This window comes from Dromaius novaehollandiae, chromosome 1, assembly GCF_036370855.1.
Source record: "Dromaius novaehollandiae isolate bDroNov1 chromosome 1, bDroNov1.hap1, whole genome shotgun sequence".
NCBI classification, from domain to species: Eukaryota; Metazoa; Chordata; class Aves; order Casuariiformes; family Dromaiidae; genus Dromaius; species Dromaius novaehollandiae.
The window spans coordinates 148,478,681-148,496,145 of NC_088098.1; the positions used below are offsets into that span (position 1 = coordinate 148,478,681).

General features: G+C 37.6%; 1 protein-coding gene across 2 annotated transcripts in view; it reads left to right on the top strand.

Moving 5' to 3' along the window:
* Positions 1–17,465, top strand: part of EIF5B (eukaryotic translation initiation factor 5B) — a 37,265-nt gene that overhangs the window by 6,936 nt on the left and 12,864 nt on the right. Inside the window, exons 2-12 of one of the 2 annotated variants that reach the window (XM_064502390.1) lie at positions 7,563–7,688; positions 7,774–7,876; positions 8,261–8,906; positions 9,380–9,600; positions 9,789–9,939; positions 11,401–11,496; positions 12,523–12,609; positions 14,137–14,226; positions 16,033–16,340; positions 16,874–16,981; positions 17,150–17,260. In XM_064502390.1, coding sequence (XP_064358460.1) covers positions 7,563–7,688; positions 7,774–7,876; positions 8,261–8,906; positions 9,380–9,600; positions 9,789–9,939; positions 11,401–11,496; positions 12,523–12,609; positions 14,137–14,226; positions 16,033–16,340; positions 16,874–16,981; positions 17,150–17,260 — 2,047 coding nt within the window. The remainder of the gene's footprint in view (positions 1–7,562; positions 7,689–7,773; positions 7,877–8,260; positions 8,907–9,379; positions 9,601–9,788; positions 9,940–11,400; positions 11,497–12,522; positions 12,610–14,136; positions 14,227–16,032; positions 16,341–16,873; positions 16,982–17,149; positions 17,261–17,465) is intronic. The other variant, XM_064502396.1, reaches the window with a different exon arrangement.

The following is a 17,465-nucleotide window of genomic DNA, read 5'->3' on the forward strand; positions in this document are numbered from 1 at the left end:
CTTGCTGTCCACAGCTGCATATAGGCTTCCATTGCATTGGATCTAATGCTTCTGTGTCTGCACTACAACTCGGGTGAGTGATCTGATGTAAAACTGGCAAACAAGCAACCTTTCTTACAGAAAATGCATTTTTATCTGGCTTGCGCTTGTGGCCACTGGATTGCCTGAGCTGGTGAGGGGGGAAAGCGAGACTGGGAAAGGGGGAGGAAGTTGTTTTTCTCCTGCTTTGTCCCATTGTTTGAGGAGAAGGCCAGGGGAGGGTGGCCTTCTCTGGGGCAGTGATTTTCTTAGCCCTGTCAACTGCAGTGGTGGATTGCATAGCTGGTGCTGTTGTGGATACTCCTTCCCTTTGCAGGCCAAGAAAGGAGTGCAGTGGAGCTGGAGTTCATTTTTTCCCTGGTTTTCAAGCTATCCCAGGTGTATGTAATCTAAATGCTTTCAGCAGGGAACACAAGTTACCCCCCTCCACCCTCCTAAAATGAAACATTCGTGGTGTTTGCATTTATTCTCTGATAGGTAAGAATGAGAAAAAGGCTGCAACTTTCTTCTCATGTCTTGCTGAGCCACCAAATGCTTGCATTTTGTGTTTCATAGCCCATGTAAAGAACAAGCTGGTGGTGCATAGTTTTGAGCACTTAACAAATAACTTTCCAAGTGTTTTTGTTCTGTAGTATTTGTAAACCAGCTATTCTAGCAGAACTTCTTTTTGGAAGATACATCAATTTGTCTTAATACCTAAAACTAGACAGCTACAAATGTTACATTCAGCCTTAGTAATGCTCTAATTTTGCAATGAGCTTGTATTTAGAAAGGGATGTTTTCCTTATTACTGGGCTTATGACCCACAGAAACAGAGGATGGGGAATGTGCCCTACAGAAATAATGATCAAGACTCCTGTCTAATGGTATTAGTTTTAGACTAACTAAAACTAAGACAAATCCAAATGCATGGGAATAGATGATTCAGCTTCTTTCAGTCTTTTTGATGTTTGAGGGTGGCTTCCCCCCAAAAGAAAACAACTTAATGACAGTGATGTTCCTTTGAAGTGGGATAGAAGAGCTGGTGTCATGTAAATGATGAAATATTTCCAAAGTTGCCTCAGCAAAAATGAATCTGATTATGCAGAAACGTAGGCAGTGAGTTTATGGCAGTGATTCAACTTTCTTGTTTTGCTGACTTACTCTTCCTGTCTCTTCTTTCACCCCATGCACATGCATACGCTGTTAATCATGTAGCCTTTTCTGAGGTTTGATCTTCATCTTTATAGAGACAGCTTAAAAACAATCCTGATGAAAACCTAGAATATTTTTAGCATAATTTGACTTAGTTTATTATCTCAGTTAGCTTTCAAATAAAGTCAAGTTTTACTAATCATTTTTGTATTAGTCAGTGTAAGTGGATCAGAAAATGTTTGTAATCTTTGGGTCTGCATGTAACCTTTAGCTTCAGTTTCAGCAGGAGAGTGTTATTCTGTTGACTTCACTTGCAAAGCTGGATGTTGGATTTCCAGCACTTACAGGCTTGTTCTCACCCTAAGCTAAATTCTCCTGTTTTTATCGTTCGCTAGAGCCTGCATGGAAAGCTGGAGGAGCTTGTTTGACAAGGAAGGGCAGTTAAGCACTTGAGCTGCAGAAGTTCACTGAGCAAAGTAAAATATGGAAGGTCTATCAACTTTTTTTAATAGGTGTCTTCTCTGTGTTGGGTCTGGTTTTCTAGACTGAGCAAGTTTTCCAATACTGAGCAAGTCTTCTGAGTTTCTACACCTAGATTTCTGTATGTTAAAGGGAGATTATATTGCATCCAGTATTTGTCATTGGTATGGAAGCCTCGTGACAAAAATCCTTAGTGTTGAATATATTGTGCCAGGACTTGAGTCATTCTTTTAAGCTCTCTTGGAGCAAAGAGGTGATAGATAATTAAAGTGAACTTAGAACTGTTCTGAAACACTTCTAGGTTAGGAAGTTATTACAATTTTTAGCTTATTACAGAGTTACAATTTTAAATCTTGAATTGCAGCATGATGACTTCTCTTCTGGTGAGATCCACACTAATTAACTGCTGTAATATCTTAGACTGCAAAAGAAAAGGTGAAATCTCAAACTTTCTAGCCCCTGCAAAGATGTAACCTCCTAGTTGCATACAAGCGTTAGAAACTGTATAACTTTGTAATTTAAGGTTTGCAGGCAAAATGGCAAAGAATGCCCTTAGAAGACTAAAGCAAGCCATAGTATATGAGAACTGAGATTAATGTAAGCTTGAACAGCCTTAAAGTTAAGGTTGTCTTAAGGTGAACTCTGATCTCATAATAGCTTCCACATGGAATTTCTAGGTTCTAGATGTTGCAGGCCATTGCATCAGAAAAGGAACTTGCACTAAAACCCTGCTTGTTTTTTCTGTGTGTTTTTTTTAACAACTCACAAAACATATGCTATTTTAATTTTTTTAATCAGATGTTATAATAATGGAGTGGGCTTTTGGGTTTTTTTTTGTTTTTTTTTAACTGGTGTTGGAGTTTTAAATGTTTCCCTCCTGTATTAGGAAGGCAACCAGTGGGAGGGGTGTGTGTGTGTGTGTGTGTGTTTTTTTTTTCTTTTTTTCTTCTTCTGACTGTGTATCAGTTGAGGCAATTTTCCACTTTTCTGACTCAATAGCTTGCAACTCTTCGGGATCTTATAAATAGCAGAGCTATTGGCCATCTTGTCACATCTGACTGAGCAGAGGTGGGTGACAGACTTTCATTTATTTCCTAACTCTGTTTTAGTCTTCACACTGAAAATGTTTCACACTTTCTCTTACAGTCTGGATTTGGGAATGTAGTTTTATTTGCCAATGTTCTGATTTAACATGCAGCTTAATTAGTTTAGATCGGATTTTGGAGTGCAACTTTGTCATCAGCCTGATTTGGGGCTTTGATTCCATGAGGAATGTTGCTGAGTTTCCTTTGTTGTCCGCTCCTTTCTTAAAAAACCCCAATTATGTATTTGGGATGGTCTGAGTATATTTGATCCTGGTTTGGTACCGAGTGATGGTACAAAGTGGTGGACTACAACACTTTAACTAGTAGCCCACTGAATATCCAAGAATCTGTTAACAGTAGGCTTGCTTGTTCCCTGTGTGATGCAGGCTTTCAATAGGCTATGCAAACAAATTGTACTGGAATGCTTTTGGGCAACTCCAACTGAAGAAGAAGGAAATAAAACAAACAAACCCCCTCAAAGATTTCTTAATGTCCTTTCTGGATCAGTATTTTTCAGTATAGACTACATGAATGTTTCTATATGCTACTTTTAAAGTTCTCTGAAATATTTTGGAGTTTGATTGCATTAATACTATTTTAAATGGTAAAAGGCAGTGAAATTGTATAGGAGGAATGTAGAAAATAGGCTTGGGGGTGAGAGCAGTGATTTCATTCTGAAGGAAAAAGTAGTTATTTGTCTGAAATCGTGATCTGTGCATGCTTGTTGCAGATTACTGATAACTCCTTTATAATTAGCCTGACTACTGTATCTTCTGTCAGTGCATAGTTTTGCCAGATATTAGGTGCGAATGTCAATGAAGGAATACTGGCAACCAGTTAATGTTTTAAAAATTGCTTGTTTAATGTTTTTACTTTACTTACAGAACTTGCGCTAATTTACTGCATTGAAATGCTGCTTTAGCAACATCAGAACTAGGGTGTGAATGAACTGTCTTCATATTTGGCAGCATAGATAGAGGCTGGAGGCAAAAGTGCATGAATAAGAAAGGTGGCTCAGGCTTCACTTCCGAAGCAGAGGTAGAGGAAAATCAGGCAGATGACCCCTTCTCGGCAGTCAGTAGCACTCTGCGTTCAGCTTTGTGCTTTCCAGACTTCAGTGAGCCTCTTGTGCTGGGAGAACACTGAGAAATCTCAGTGTCTAAATCTAATCACCGGCAGGCCTCCCTTGAGTCAAAAACATTATGAACTTAAATGGCCTAAGTAAGTTAGGCTGTGAAGTCTGTATAAAAGGTCTTCCTGAGAAGGCGATTTGAGGACAAAATTGAAAAAGGCTTGTGTGTAGTAATGTTTTCAGGTCCTCTGTTAGACAGTCTTAGGGTTGGGGTTAGGACCCTTGCATAGGCCGAATGGAGGGGCAAGAGCAGATGAGCGAGCCCTTTTAGAGGACTGAGGAGGAGGTTTCTGCAAGAGTTTGGGTTTTTGAAACTTGCATTTGGGGACTGCTTAAAAAGGGTTTGCAGGAAAAAAAGGAAGATTCCTAGGTGCGTTTACTGATGTCAGTAGGAAAGAGGCTCTCCTGTTACATACCTAAATGCAATGGTTTCCTTCTGATGTAAAAAATCTCCCCAGGAAAAGAGGGAGAGCACCTTCTCAATCCCCTTTTCTACTGTGTTTTATTATGAAATATTGTGGAATATTGTTAGAATAAAGTGATGCTTAGAATTATTATTTTGAATTAAAATGATGAGTTCTTATGGAATAATTAGGTTGCTAAGTGTGGGATATACTTAAAAAACTTTATGAGAACACTCATTTGGCTGAAAGTCCTAAACCACAGTTTTAAAAATTAAGGAAACTCAAGGTCAGTATGGAAACAAGCTCTTAGTAATGGAAGCCAATATTTGAATTTCTTGGCTTTCCAAAGATATTTTTGCTTTACAATTCAGAGGAAGAATCATAATCTTCTATATTGCTGATTAATGCATATGGCCTTTATTTTAGTTCATCTGGGCTCAAATGTTTAAAGTCTGCTGTGTCACTTTTTACTAAATGTGAAAAGTGTAGATTTCCTGGAAACCTTTGGCTGTTAAGCAGTAGAAGCCAAAGTTGGAAAGGATCTCTTACTATATCTGTGCCACTATCATGACAGCTGAGCAGTCTTTATTATTCCTAAGCTGTGGGTGTTGCAGCTTAATGTCTATGAATTAGTTTTTTCAATGTTTGATTTCAGATATTTTCCCCAAAGAAGTTTTTTTCCTCTTCAACCTGCATTTGAAATGAGTGCATTAAAAAACAAATAAGTGAACAAAAAATTCCTCAGACCTACCTTAAAGATTGTATCCTAGAAAATATAAGGTACCATAAGCATTGTATTCTGTCTAGTGTTCTCTTTGCTAGTAGCGTAAAAACCATGTGTTTTATGTTTGGACATGCTTTCTGTAAAGCTACAATGTGAAAAGACGTTAGCCTTTAATATCCATCTAAAATACGAGCTGTTTAAAGGCTTGCCTCTTTAACATCTGTATAATGGTATGGTTAAGATTCTACAGTAGTAGGAGCAGTACAGCAGTGTCAGTAGTGGTTGTGGAGCATAAATCTTCGTCTTTTCAAACTGTCAAGCTTGGTTTTGGCTCAATCTCCTCAGTTAGCTCTTAGTGTAGAAGGAAGTGAGCAAGTGTGCTTAAGTAACTGGTATGCTACACTTAATACAGAAAGAAATGTGAGGGCCTATAGGTAGCCATACATGTATCGTACTCAGCCTGATATTAGGGCTTTACCTATAGGTGTAGGGGTAAGTGAGGTTTATATTCCAATTGCCTGTGCTACCCCTAGCACACAAGCAGTTAAATTACTTTTTGAAATGACTCCTGAATCACTGAAATACTAACTCAACTTTTTCAAGATGCGAATGGCCAAAAAAAGTTATTCTTTTCTCTTGCTGGTGGTGGGGAATTGGTGTAAAAAATCTTGCATTCTCAATTTATGAGAGTTACACTTTGAGACATGTATTATTTATCAGCGCATAGCTAGTACCACTAGGTATATTTAAGACGCACAAGGGGGTTTTTGCCTTTTCTTTTCAAGTAAAGGTAAGTATCTCTAGTAAAGATGCTGTACAGTCAGGTGCTGCATTGTGTTGCTTTTTATTTGGTTTGTTGATCTATCTATATAAAAGAAAATTTAAAATCTTAAATACGACCTGTCTTGGTCTTTAAACAATACTTGTACTGTTGTCACAGATGGTCACTATTTGGTGACTTGTTTATGCCCAGTTTTTGGCATAAAATGGGTTTGTGAATGTCAGCATTCACTAAAGGTTTTAAAAATGATTCTGTGAGCCTGCAGCTTCTGTGAAGGGAAATGAAGCTTTGATTTAAGTATTCCTTTCAAGATTCTGAAACTGGATAAAATGCTACATTTTTTATCACTTCTGGATTTGTAAACTGGCAAGGCTGAAGCTCTACTAACTGAGAAATTAGTTGGTATCGTGCAGATCTAGGATTTGGAAAAAATGTATTTCCCCTATTTTCTGGAAATAGCTTCAGCTATTTGGGTCAACCTTTTTTCTGTTGCGTCGTAATTGAGCAGTGGTAATGTAGACTGAAGTTGGGAAATGAAGAACTGCATTCCACCTGCATGTCCAATAGGGAATTAGCTGAGATATTGATAGTGTATTAGTGAAAAGTTTTTTGAAATTGCATGTTGTGATACAAGTAGCATGCTAATATTTGTTCATTTAATAGAACAGTAAGTTGCATGGAAGTTTTAAGTGTGCAGCAGGGAATAGGTAAGTCTCCTTTCTTACAATTGCATTGGTAGTGCAATGGCTTGGAAAAACCTGTTCTGGATGGAACTTTGCTCAGTCCTGTGGGTACAAGTAAAGGAAAAAAAATGCGTTTTTAAAATGCTGAACTACAACTATTGATAAAGGGCAGAAAAGAGCTACTTTTGCTTTGTTGCAGATGAGAGATTGTACTGAGAAAGAAAAAACTTTTGAAAGAAAAGCTTTGTAGAATGAGATCCAATGAGAAGGGAATCAGAGGTCAAATGCCTAGTGAAACTTCTTGTAGGTTATTTAGGCCTAGGAGAAGTGGCACTAAAGAAGTGATGAAAATGATTGCTTGCAACTCTGTTAGTATTTCTCCTGATCTGTTTTTAGAGTCTGGGGAAGGGGTTGTACTGTGTTCCCTGCTCTCTGACTTCTTTTCCTGGCAGATAAGGATGAAACTTTTCAGTCTGGTGGCAGAGCATGGGCAACTGTTATCATGAGTTGGAAACTGTGAAGAACTTCCACTTATCTTCCACTTATCCACAAAATCAAGATACAGTACCTTTTTATTTCATGCAAAAGGGTGTTTAAAGGAGCAGATAAATGCTTTTTTAGTAGAACTTGTTGGCTAGTTAATTCCAGCGCTTTTTCTATTTGTGCTTCATTTTTATACTTTCACTTGGGCGGGCAATTGCTTTTCCATCAATGGTGCTTCCTATGGTTTGAATGGCTAAACAATTTGTCTTCCAGAGGTACCAAATGAAAATACTGAAGTCATAATTATGTTCTTCCAAAAAGTTTAATCAAATCTCCCATCTAAAATTTAGAAGTTAGTACTGCAAGAACTGAATGCATTATTTTCTTGGAGAGATGAAACCCTAAAATGCGTGTGAATTATTTTTGGCATATTGGGAGGAATAAGATTATCAGTGCGTAATGATTTGTTAAACATCTCTCCTGTCCCTGCATGGCTCACATTCTCTGGTCGATCTTTGATTTTGAAGCTTTTGTTTTTTTTTATGGTGATGGCTTCTACCTATGTGACGTAACTAACTTGAACTCTTGATAATCTTGCTTCCTCTTTTGCATTTTAGTGCAAAAGACGACATTGATATCGATGCCCTTGCTGCTGAGATAGAAGGTGCAGGAGCTGCAAAGGAGCAAGAGCCTCAGAAATCTAAAGGCAAAAAGAAAAAAGAGAAGAAAAAACAGGATTTTGAGTAAATATTTTTGCTATCTGTCATATTTTATTCCTTTATACACAAACTCAGTTACTTAAGTCTCATAACTTCTTTCTTATTTTAGTGAAGATGATATCCTGAAAGAGCTGGAAGAACTGTCACTAGAGACACAAGGAGGGAAAGCTGACAGGGAACCTTCTACAGGAAAGGTGAACAATCTGAGAGAGGTGGGCTATGTAGTGAGAAATAGTTGGAATACCATTCACAACTGTCCCAGTAAAGTTCTTGTGCTGCAGTATAGTTGGAGGTCCTAAGTGAAACTTACTAGTTTGTATATTATTTTTAGTTGTACTTGATCATGCTTTCATACTAAATGTCAACTACGAAAGATTTTACCAGAAGCCATGTCTGCATGCAGGTGATTATCCCAAACCAAGCAGAATAAATTTTAATTGTGGGCTTTGTAGTATGATAATAGAAAAGCAGTACAGTCTACTGCTTTTCACACTTCGTCTTCATTAAGAGAAAATTTTCTTGAAATCTGAATGCTATGTCTCAGAACGCACAGCATATCATTCTTCATGACTAATTATATAATTGTTTATTACCAGGCTGAAAATGACAATGAAGAAATCAGCTTATCAAAACAAGACAAAAAAAGGAAAGGAAAGAGTAAAAAAACCGGTCTTGAAAATGACTATGACAGTGAGGAAGGGGAAGATAAGGATAGAAAACCTAAAAAACCTCAGAAAGCAAAGCAAGAAATGCTTTCTGGCAGTGATGATGATGATCATGAGATGCTGCTTAAGAAAAACAAAGGGAAAACTCAGAAGTCAAATAAAAAGCAGGACCTGTCAGAAGAAGATGAAACTAACATTAAAAAAAGCAAAGAACGTGTGGGGGCAGTGTCTACAGGGGAGAGTGGTGATGAATCAGATGAGGTCTCCCAACCTAGAAAAGGACAAAAGAAAAACCAAAAACCAAAGCCCACTCCTGCTGCTGAAAGTGGGGATGAGGAAGAAGAGCCTTCATTCAAAGTAAAAACAGTGGCTCAGAAGAAGGCAGAAAAAAAGGAACGTGAAAGGAAGAAACGTGAGGAGGAAAAAGCCAAACTGAGGAAACAGAAAGAAAAGGAAGAAATAGAAATTGGTAAAGAACCAGCAAAGCTGAAGGAAGCTCCGAAGAAAGCTGAAGAGAAGGCTTCCTCTGAAGCCCTTCTCCCTGTGGAAAAGGGAGAGGCTCCTGCAGCAACAGAAGGTTGGTAACAAAGTTTCTAATACCCTTAATGTGAACACTTTTTTTTAATAAGGAGGCCAAAGAGTTGGCAGGCAATGAGGATGACTTGCTGCTTTCTTGTAAATCAGAATCACTAGACATTTGATATCCTTTTCTGCCTTTTTACATTGGCTAACGTGTGGCTGTTTTTCTTGGACTGTAGTTTGTTCAGGTATATGGGGAAAGAAAAGCCAGATGGTGACTTCTCATTACAACATGTAGTTCTGTAATCCAAACATTTTTTCACTCCACGATTATTCCTAGACACCTATTACATGAGCACTTCAGGCCCTGTCTTTGAAAAAATAAATCTGTCTTAAATTACATTCTGAAGTGCTTATATATTAGTCAAAGTTTCCTATATTTGGAGTTTTATATAGTACTTGAAACATTAACTGTATTTGGAGTCTCTAAAATTTCTGGCATCTTTGAATGTATGCCTCTTTCATTTGCAGCTGATGACAATGAGGGGGACAAAAAGAAAAAAGACAAGAAGAAAAAGAAAGGTGAGAAAGAAGAAAAAGAAAAAGAGAAGAAAAAGGGTCCTAGTAAAGCCACAGTTAAAGCTATGCAAGAAGCCTTGGCTAAAATGAAAGAGGAGGAGGAAAGGGCAAAAAGAGAGGAAGAAGAACGCATAAGACGACTGGAGGAACTAGAAGCTAAACGCAAAGAGGAGGTACCCTATATCTTATTGTGAGGATAGAATGAGGGAGGTGGTAATCTTAACCTCTACCCCACTGACTCCGTTGCCAGAGGATTACTTGATATGTTTCTTGTCTATAGAATATATACTCTTGCCAGCTTTTGGTTCTGTAAAGCACACTTTAAAATCTCTAAATGGTTTGTTTGGTAACCTTTTTTCAGGAAAGACTAGAACAAGAGAGGAAAGAAAGGAAGAAACAGAAAGAAAAAGAGAGGAAAGAGCGTTTGAAGAAGGAGGGAAAACTTTTAACAAAAGCTCAACGAGAAGCTAGAGCCAGAGCTGAGGCTACTCTTAAACTCCTCCAAGCTCAGGGTAAGTAGTGATGTAAACAATAATATTTCATACCCCTTCCTGCTCTTCAAATTTGGATTTTGCTTCTTGGGGGTAGGGGGGCAAATACTGAATAATTCCATGTGTAAATCTGTCAAGGCAGAGTGGCACTCTTTTTGTTAGTAGCTCTAAATGTTTGTATATTTCATTCTACATCTTAAATATCCAAGTTGTTAATATATTCCACTTACAGTTTTAAGATGTTAGTTACACCAGTCTTTTGACTGCTCAGTCCCAAAGGCCAGGAAGAGCAGATGAGCTGTGTGGCAGACCTGGGAAGGCCAGTGATCTGGATCCTCTTGGATTAATTCATGTGGTCACTTAGGCGAGATCATTGTTTTGCCTCAAGCTAGCTAGTCCATAGGAACTGCATATCTTCTTACATTTGCTTTGGGAAAAGAGTACAGAAGCTGTCCTGCTTTTCAGTCGAATACCTGCTTTTCCCTTGCAGCGAAGTAAATGTGTATATATATGCTACCCTGTATCTGATATATTGTAAGCCCATGTCCTAATTAGCGTCTGGTAACTTGTTCATGTGGCTAAGGAAAGAAGTGAATTCCAGAATTTTATATTTGGAGAGAACCACTGTTTCATTTTGCTGGAGGGAGGGAGGAATTTTTGTAGGCTAGTACAATGTTTGGAACTCTCAAAGACCTATACTAAGGCTCTTATTTCTCTGCAATGGCTGTTGCAGTTTAGAATCCTATTTCTATGCTGCCACAACTCAACTGTCAAAATCTCAGTAAATTAAACTATACGAAGGAATTTTGAGTGTTTTGGAAAGTACTGGAGTAATTAAATGATGAATTTGTTGTTGTACCAAACTTCTGTTTTTAACTGAATCCCTTCCAATATTGCAGTGATATTCTGGTGAGACGAAAATGAAGGTGGTGACTTCAAACTGCCATTATTTTAGTTCCTTAAACAAATCTATGTAGTTTTAAAAATACAGCATTTATAACAAAAGGCAAAATGTTATCTACTAACTAAACTTTTAAGAAGAGGTATCTCTTATCTGCTAAAAATTGTCTGAAATTAGGTAAATTGGCAGACTTTTAAAATGAATTCTAGCATAGAGGATTTTCAATTGACATATGCTTGGTAAACTTGAGGGAGGCGTGGGTGTGTTCATGAAAGCATATCTAAATATGTGATGGAAACTCTCAAACCTGCTATTCTATGGTCTGATTTTTTTTATTCCATTTAGTGGTAGGACTTCTTTATGTAAGAGCGTTCAGAGAACTTGAAGAGCTACTTAGCATTGCTCAAGTTTTGTAACTTTTGAAAATTGGACTCAGGTTTTTGTCAGCTAGAAAATGCATTGAACCTACTTTTCGCTCTTTTTTTTCTACTCTTTCTCCTTGCAAGTCTGGAAAACGTCCTGTTTAAACCAAACCTTATGTTTAACAAGTAATCACCTGGATCTTTTCCTAATTTTTGCAGGTGTTGAAGTGCCATCCAAAGACTCTGTGCCAAAGAAGAGGCCAATATATGAAGATAAAAAGAAAAAGAAACAGCAGCAGCAGGAAAATAAAGAAGGTGTGGTTTGCATATGGCGATACTAAACAAATTAGTCACAGTTCAGGAAATGTTTGTAGAATAAATCAACTAATCCTAAATTAATTGCATGTCAGAGTGCCTGTGAGTTCCTTTGTCTCCCCACCCCTGCCATGCAAGTGCTGATGTATTAAGATCACAGACGTTTCAAAGACTGCTTGTTTAATCCTTTGTTTTACAATATACTTGACCATTATTTTTCTCCAATCTAGTTTGTCTTTAGAATTTGTTTGTCTTTAGAATTGGTAAGTATTATATAGAGTGTAATAGTATTAAGAATGTGAGGTTGGATGTTTTATGTGCTTATGTAGAATAAATACAACAAAGTATAAATCACAATGACTTGTTATTAAGTCTAAGCTGACACCCCAGGATTAAAGGGGACAGATGCTAGTTTTAGTATTTAAGTTGGATAGAGGTGTTTTGCTTGTGTTCTTTTACCTAAAGATAACAGTTTTCAGCTTCCAGGACCACAAGTAACTTTTTAGTTTAAGCTTTTTTTTTTTAACTAGAATTTAACCTAAAACTAAAGATTTAAACTTAAATTTTATCATACTAGGTAGACATAGATTGAATGGATTGAATCTGCCAAAATATTTTGACTCTTGTGCTTCATGGTTTTCTTGTGGTGATATTGTGGCTTTTTTTTCAAGACTTTATTCATTGGTTTAAAAAAATAATTACTTGAATCAGTATTTTTTGTTTAGCTGTTAAAGAAATCCCAGAATCTTGTATTCAAAAGTAATAGTAATTCTTTCAGCCATTAACTGACTGTCCTCTACATCTATTTAAAGTGTGGCAGTCATTTGAGAAATATTTGGCCTTCCAAGCAGTTAACTGTGTTTTAGCTCAGTAAATGGGTGTTTTGGTTTGTTTTAGTAGGTTTGGTTAGTTTTCTTGTAACAGTACAACTTAAAAATAGACCTATAGCTTAACATTCAATTTCTAACTAGACTGGTTTCAACTTTGAGAGAATGTAGCAGTTAATTGGCTTTCTTGCAATTTCAGAAACTGTGGAGGTAACTTCTCCAGCTGAAGATGCTGTAGAACTAGAAACACCAGTGAAAGAAGAGACTCCTCTTCAAGTAGAACCAGGTCAGTAGTAATGTTGTTAAACTGAAAACATGTAATAAGGCTGTTGTGTGATGGTATGGTATGGCAAGTATTTTTTTTGACTCCTTGTATCTTGAACGGGGCTGAGTGGCCATCCTTTGTCAAGGTGGTTGCTGATTTTGCACCCCCCCCCCCCCCCCCCCCCCCCGGGAATTGATGGAGTTGCATGGAATAAAAAGGCATGAAGCTTCAGTGTGAGAGATTGTGAAGGTCCCATATTCTGGGTATACTCTAGTCTTCAATTAGCTTGGGCAGCCATGGCATATAAGCATGTTCAGTACCTTATGGTCACCTTCCTTCACTTCTCATTTGCTTTCTAAAGATCTGTTTTGTCAGCTGTTAGAGGCAGCACATTCACCCCGCCCCCATTTGGTGTTGATACTGAAATCTTCACAGTGATTGTGTTCTTGATTCCAAGTGTTTTGTTTTTCACAAGTACTGAATGCAGTGGATATTGATTGGCTTGTGAAACTAAGGCTTTTCAGTCTGTTGTGTGACACTTGCTCTCATTATTTTCTATACACAGTACTTGTGTTGGCAAAATGATATCCTACTGGACTTCTGCTTCCTCAGCCAGGAGACTCCATTTCAATTTTTACCTTTATTCTTAAGCTAGTCAAGTACTGACAAAACTTCCAGTTTTGTGAAAATATGCTGAATATGTATGCCAATTCTAGCTTGATTTCTCCCTTGAAGGAACAATTCCATTGTCATGAAGGAGAAGGGTTCTCTGGCAGAACACTAGTTCTCAGTTAATGTTCTAGCAGTCTAGTATTTAGTACTGTTGGTTTCAAATAGCTGAAATTTCATGACTTTCCATCTGTTGCTCCACATATATTGTTTAATGCCTCTTTTGGAGAGGATTGAAAGTTTACTTTTTCCATTCGCCTCTTCAGAACTACAGTCTCTTTGGATATCTGGCTGAGTTTGAGGGAATGAATTTTTTAATGCTTCTGGAATTCATGGTGTTATATAATTATGTTAAGGCACCTGCAGTCTTAAAACAGCACACCTTAAAGATACTTTACTGTTTTCCTACTAAATAAAAATACTGTAACCAAACACTTCTACTATTTCTGTTTGTGACACATGACTAACTGTTAACTGGGCAGCTGCTTTCAAGGCACATGGTTTTGGTAGGGTTTTATGTGGTATTTATTAAGCAAATACTTATAAGATACGCAGGCAGGAACTGGGTCTATAGTAGTTTAGCTATGTCTTCCAAAAATAAGTTTTGCTAGGCAAAGGTGCTAGAGTTAGAAGACTTGGTGGAGAGAATTGAAGATTATTTCTTAAGTATGCAGCATTACTGAAGATTGCTGACTTCTTTTTCCTGCTTATTTATCAGGAGTTTTTTTTTATTTAGGAAGTTGGAGATAATTTGTAGAATTATGGTAGGAGCAAGCTTAAAAGTTGCAATTGTGGGTATGTCAAAGGAAGGAACATCCAAAAACTTGGTATGTTGCTGGGCTATTCTTTATTTATCTAATTTTATTTTGGATTTCTCAGTTTCAGAAGAAAAGGAGGAAGAAGAAGAAACAGAAGATGCAGGTTTGGATGACTGGGAAGCTATGGTTAGTGATGAAGACAGAGAGAAAGGTGGGCATGTAAATACCAAGTGGATGCCTTTTCTGATTAATAGGTTTCTTTTGGGCTGAGTTTTTTTGTTTCTGGAGAAAGCAATATTGTTATAATTTTCCCCCTTTGCTCAGTTACGTGGATGATGAAGTAAGAGTGATAGGAAGTAGATATAAGCACCTCGCCTCTCTAAAGGAAAAGCTTTCAGAAACTATTCAAATCCTAATCGAGGACTCTTCAGGAGCATTCATATGTGTACTTGTCTGCTAAAATAAGTCACTTGGGTTTTTTTTTGTTTGTTTTGCAGGAGTAAAAAGCCCTGCTAGAGGTGCTTTAACCACCTCTAGGAGTTTAGGGAAACCTTTTACCCTGTACTGCATTTCTCCAGTAACCACTTCCAAGCTTTAGAGGTCACAAAATTTGTGTAGTAATACTGTGAGAAGAATACCTGTGAAACAAGTTCCCAAATAAGTGAGGGACTGAGACAGTGTGAAGGATAGTATACATATGTTATAGTAAGGTCTGAATATCTTAGCCTCTTCTTTTAGAGGGGAGGGAGGAAGAAAGGGAGGAATTACCAGAATGTTTATGTCCCTGAGCAGAACAGCTGTACTGGGCATGCCAAAGCCCATATTCTGTCTCCAGCTAACAGCAATGCATATGGAGGAGTTAGAGCTTGGCAAGCATATAGGGATAACTTCTCAGATACATTCTTCCAGTGGTGAAGGAAGCAGTGATGCTGTTCATCTTCCTGAAGGGGAGTTGGTAACTGCACTTGGTCCTTCCGTGATCTATCTTCATTATTCTTTACTTCAAAACTAGTTTTTGATCTTTTCTGACTTGCTCAGCCCCACACTTTTAGCAGCTGTCCTTTCAAGTTTGGTATTCTATTTATGTGTATGTCTAGCAGTCTGAATTATATTTCGGCACAGGTGGGTGTTCTGGATTGTTTTACCTTGACTTGTAAGGACTGCTCATCTTGAAAGTCTGTTTTAGTCTGTTGCCACTGTCCTGGGGAAAATGTTGCATCCCACACATCCCACTGGCTGATCAGGTTTGAATGATCTGCCAATGCAATCTAGAAAAAGCACCTTCTTGGGAATTAGACATGGTATATTACCAAGCTGACAGACTTCAGCAGAGCAAGGAAAGATGACTAAGAGCAGCATGCCTCCTAGCAGTTCTGTAAGTAACAATGCATAGCTTTAAAGAGTGTTCATGAAGTTGTTTCTATGATTTCACAAGTACAAGAAATGGGAAGCTTTCAAAGAAAGAAAATTATTTTTTGATTACTTTTGTTCACTGATTAATTCTTCTGGAATATACAAATCTTCTCTAAACTGTTCAAGAAAACCTTTTAAAGATGTAGAAGTGACTAAATCAGAAGTCTGGATTCTTACTTTCTGTCTTTAAGTATGCTTTCATGATCTGAAATTCACTGAATCCATACTGTGTTGAATTTGGAGCATTGCTTCTATGCTTAAGTATGTTAGTGAATTGATTTCCTGATGAAGTCCACTGTGTTTTAAAGGACACCGTTTTATTTCTCTGGATATTTGAAAATGACCGATCATATCCTTATTCCCTCCCTTCCCCAACTTGCTTTGCTTGCACAGATTCTAAACACTTAAGTCAGCAGCTCTAGACATGAAAAGCTTGATGTGGAAAGCTGAAAAATTATTTTGCATAGTACTTCTTAAGTGGAACCTGATCTCATTCCTCATTATAGTGGACTCTCTTGGATTTTTTGTTTTGTTGCCCCTTCCTGACAAGTCTGAAATCAATAGAGATATTTTTACTTTAGATTTTATTTCTTTTCTTTGCTAGAGAGCAAACCTGTCCACATTGAAGTCAAAGAACAAAATGAAGTGGATGAGGAGGAGGATGAGGAGGAGGAAGAGGATGAGGAGGAAGAAGAAGAGGAGAGTGAAGAATCTGAAGATGGCGAAAGTGAAGGGAGTGACGATGAGGATGAAAAGACTTCAGATGAGAGGGAGACAGATTCCCAAGCTATTGGAAAACAGTCTATGGAGAAAAAGCCTAGCAAGGAAATTAGCTCTGATTCAGAATATGACTCTGATGATGACCGCACTAAGGAAGAGCGTGCTTATGACAAAGCTAAACGGAGAATTGAGGTATTACAAATTGGCTTTATTTGGGGAATTCTCTTGCATTGTATAAGAAACACTTTCAATCTTCGGTTCAGAGAAAGGCCTTTTAACCGTATTTGTCAAAATGGTGTCCTTTCTGAATCCAAAGTATTTCACTTTAGAAGACTTGCTTGCAAAGAATGTGTACTTAAATGTCACCTCCTCAAAAAGAGTTGTACCCTTTATAGCTACTTTATTTATAAAAACACATTTCTAAATTGTTCAATTTCTTTTTGTGGTTGCTAACTTTCCCTTTTCTGGCCCAAGATGTTGCTTCAGAATGCACCATTAAAACTACATGTTTGTAGATATAACAACTTAGCCTACTGGATTGTAACAAAGAAGTCCCCATTTCATCTGCTAGCTATGAGGTTTTTATTGATTTGCCAATTACCTTTGCGTGAATTACCTTGAAAATCTAAGTCCCCAAATTAACTCTGTTCTGCATATATATCAGGTCAAGAGGTGAGCTTTTCTTTGGTTTATACTTACTGATTTTTTAAAATCCGTTTTACTAGAAACGGCGAGCTGAAAACAGCAAGAATGTGAACACTGAAAAGCTCAGAGCACCAGTTATCTGTGTCCTGGGTCATGTAGACACAGGCAAGACCAAAATTTTAGATAAGGTAAGATGCAGAATGCAGAAGTCTCCTTGCATCTTTTTTGTCCATGCTTATGCAATTTTTCTTGAAAACGGTGTCTTCTGACTGTATATATGACTGTAAATAATCTCTTAGGTGCAGGTATTCCTGTTGTCTTTGAGTTCAGCTCTTTGCTCTCTGTGTTGCCTTTAGCTCCGCCATACTCATGTACAGGACAGTGAAGCTGGTGGTATCACTCAGCAGATTGGTGCGACTAATGTTCCCCTTGAAGCTATTAATGAGCAAACTAAGATGGTGAAAAATGTAAGTTACAGCACTTCAAATACTGTTTTAAAAAAAAATATAAACTAGTTACTACTTAAGCCTGGTAAGATCTGCTGGCAAGGGTAGATGCCTTCCTTCTCTTATCTTCAATATTGGAGTTAATTTGTGGGTGTGTGCTTTTTGTTTTTTAATTCCTATCTCTTTTTTCCCCTCCTGTCTAAAGGGGAGGTTCTCCTTTTTGGCT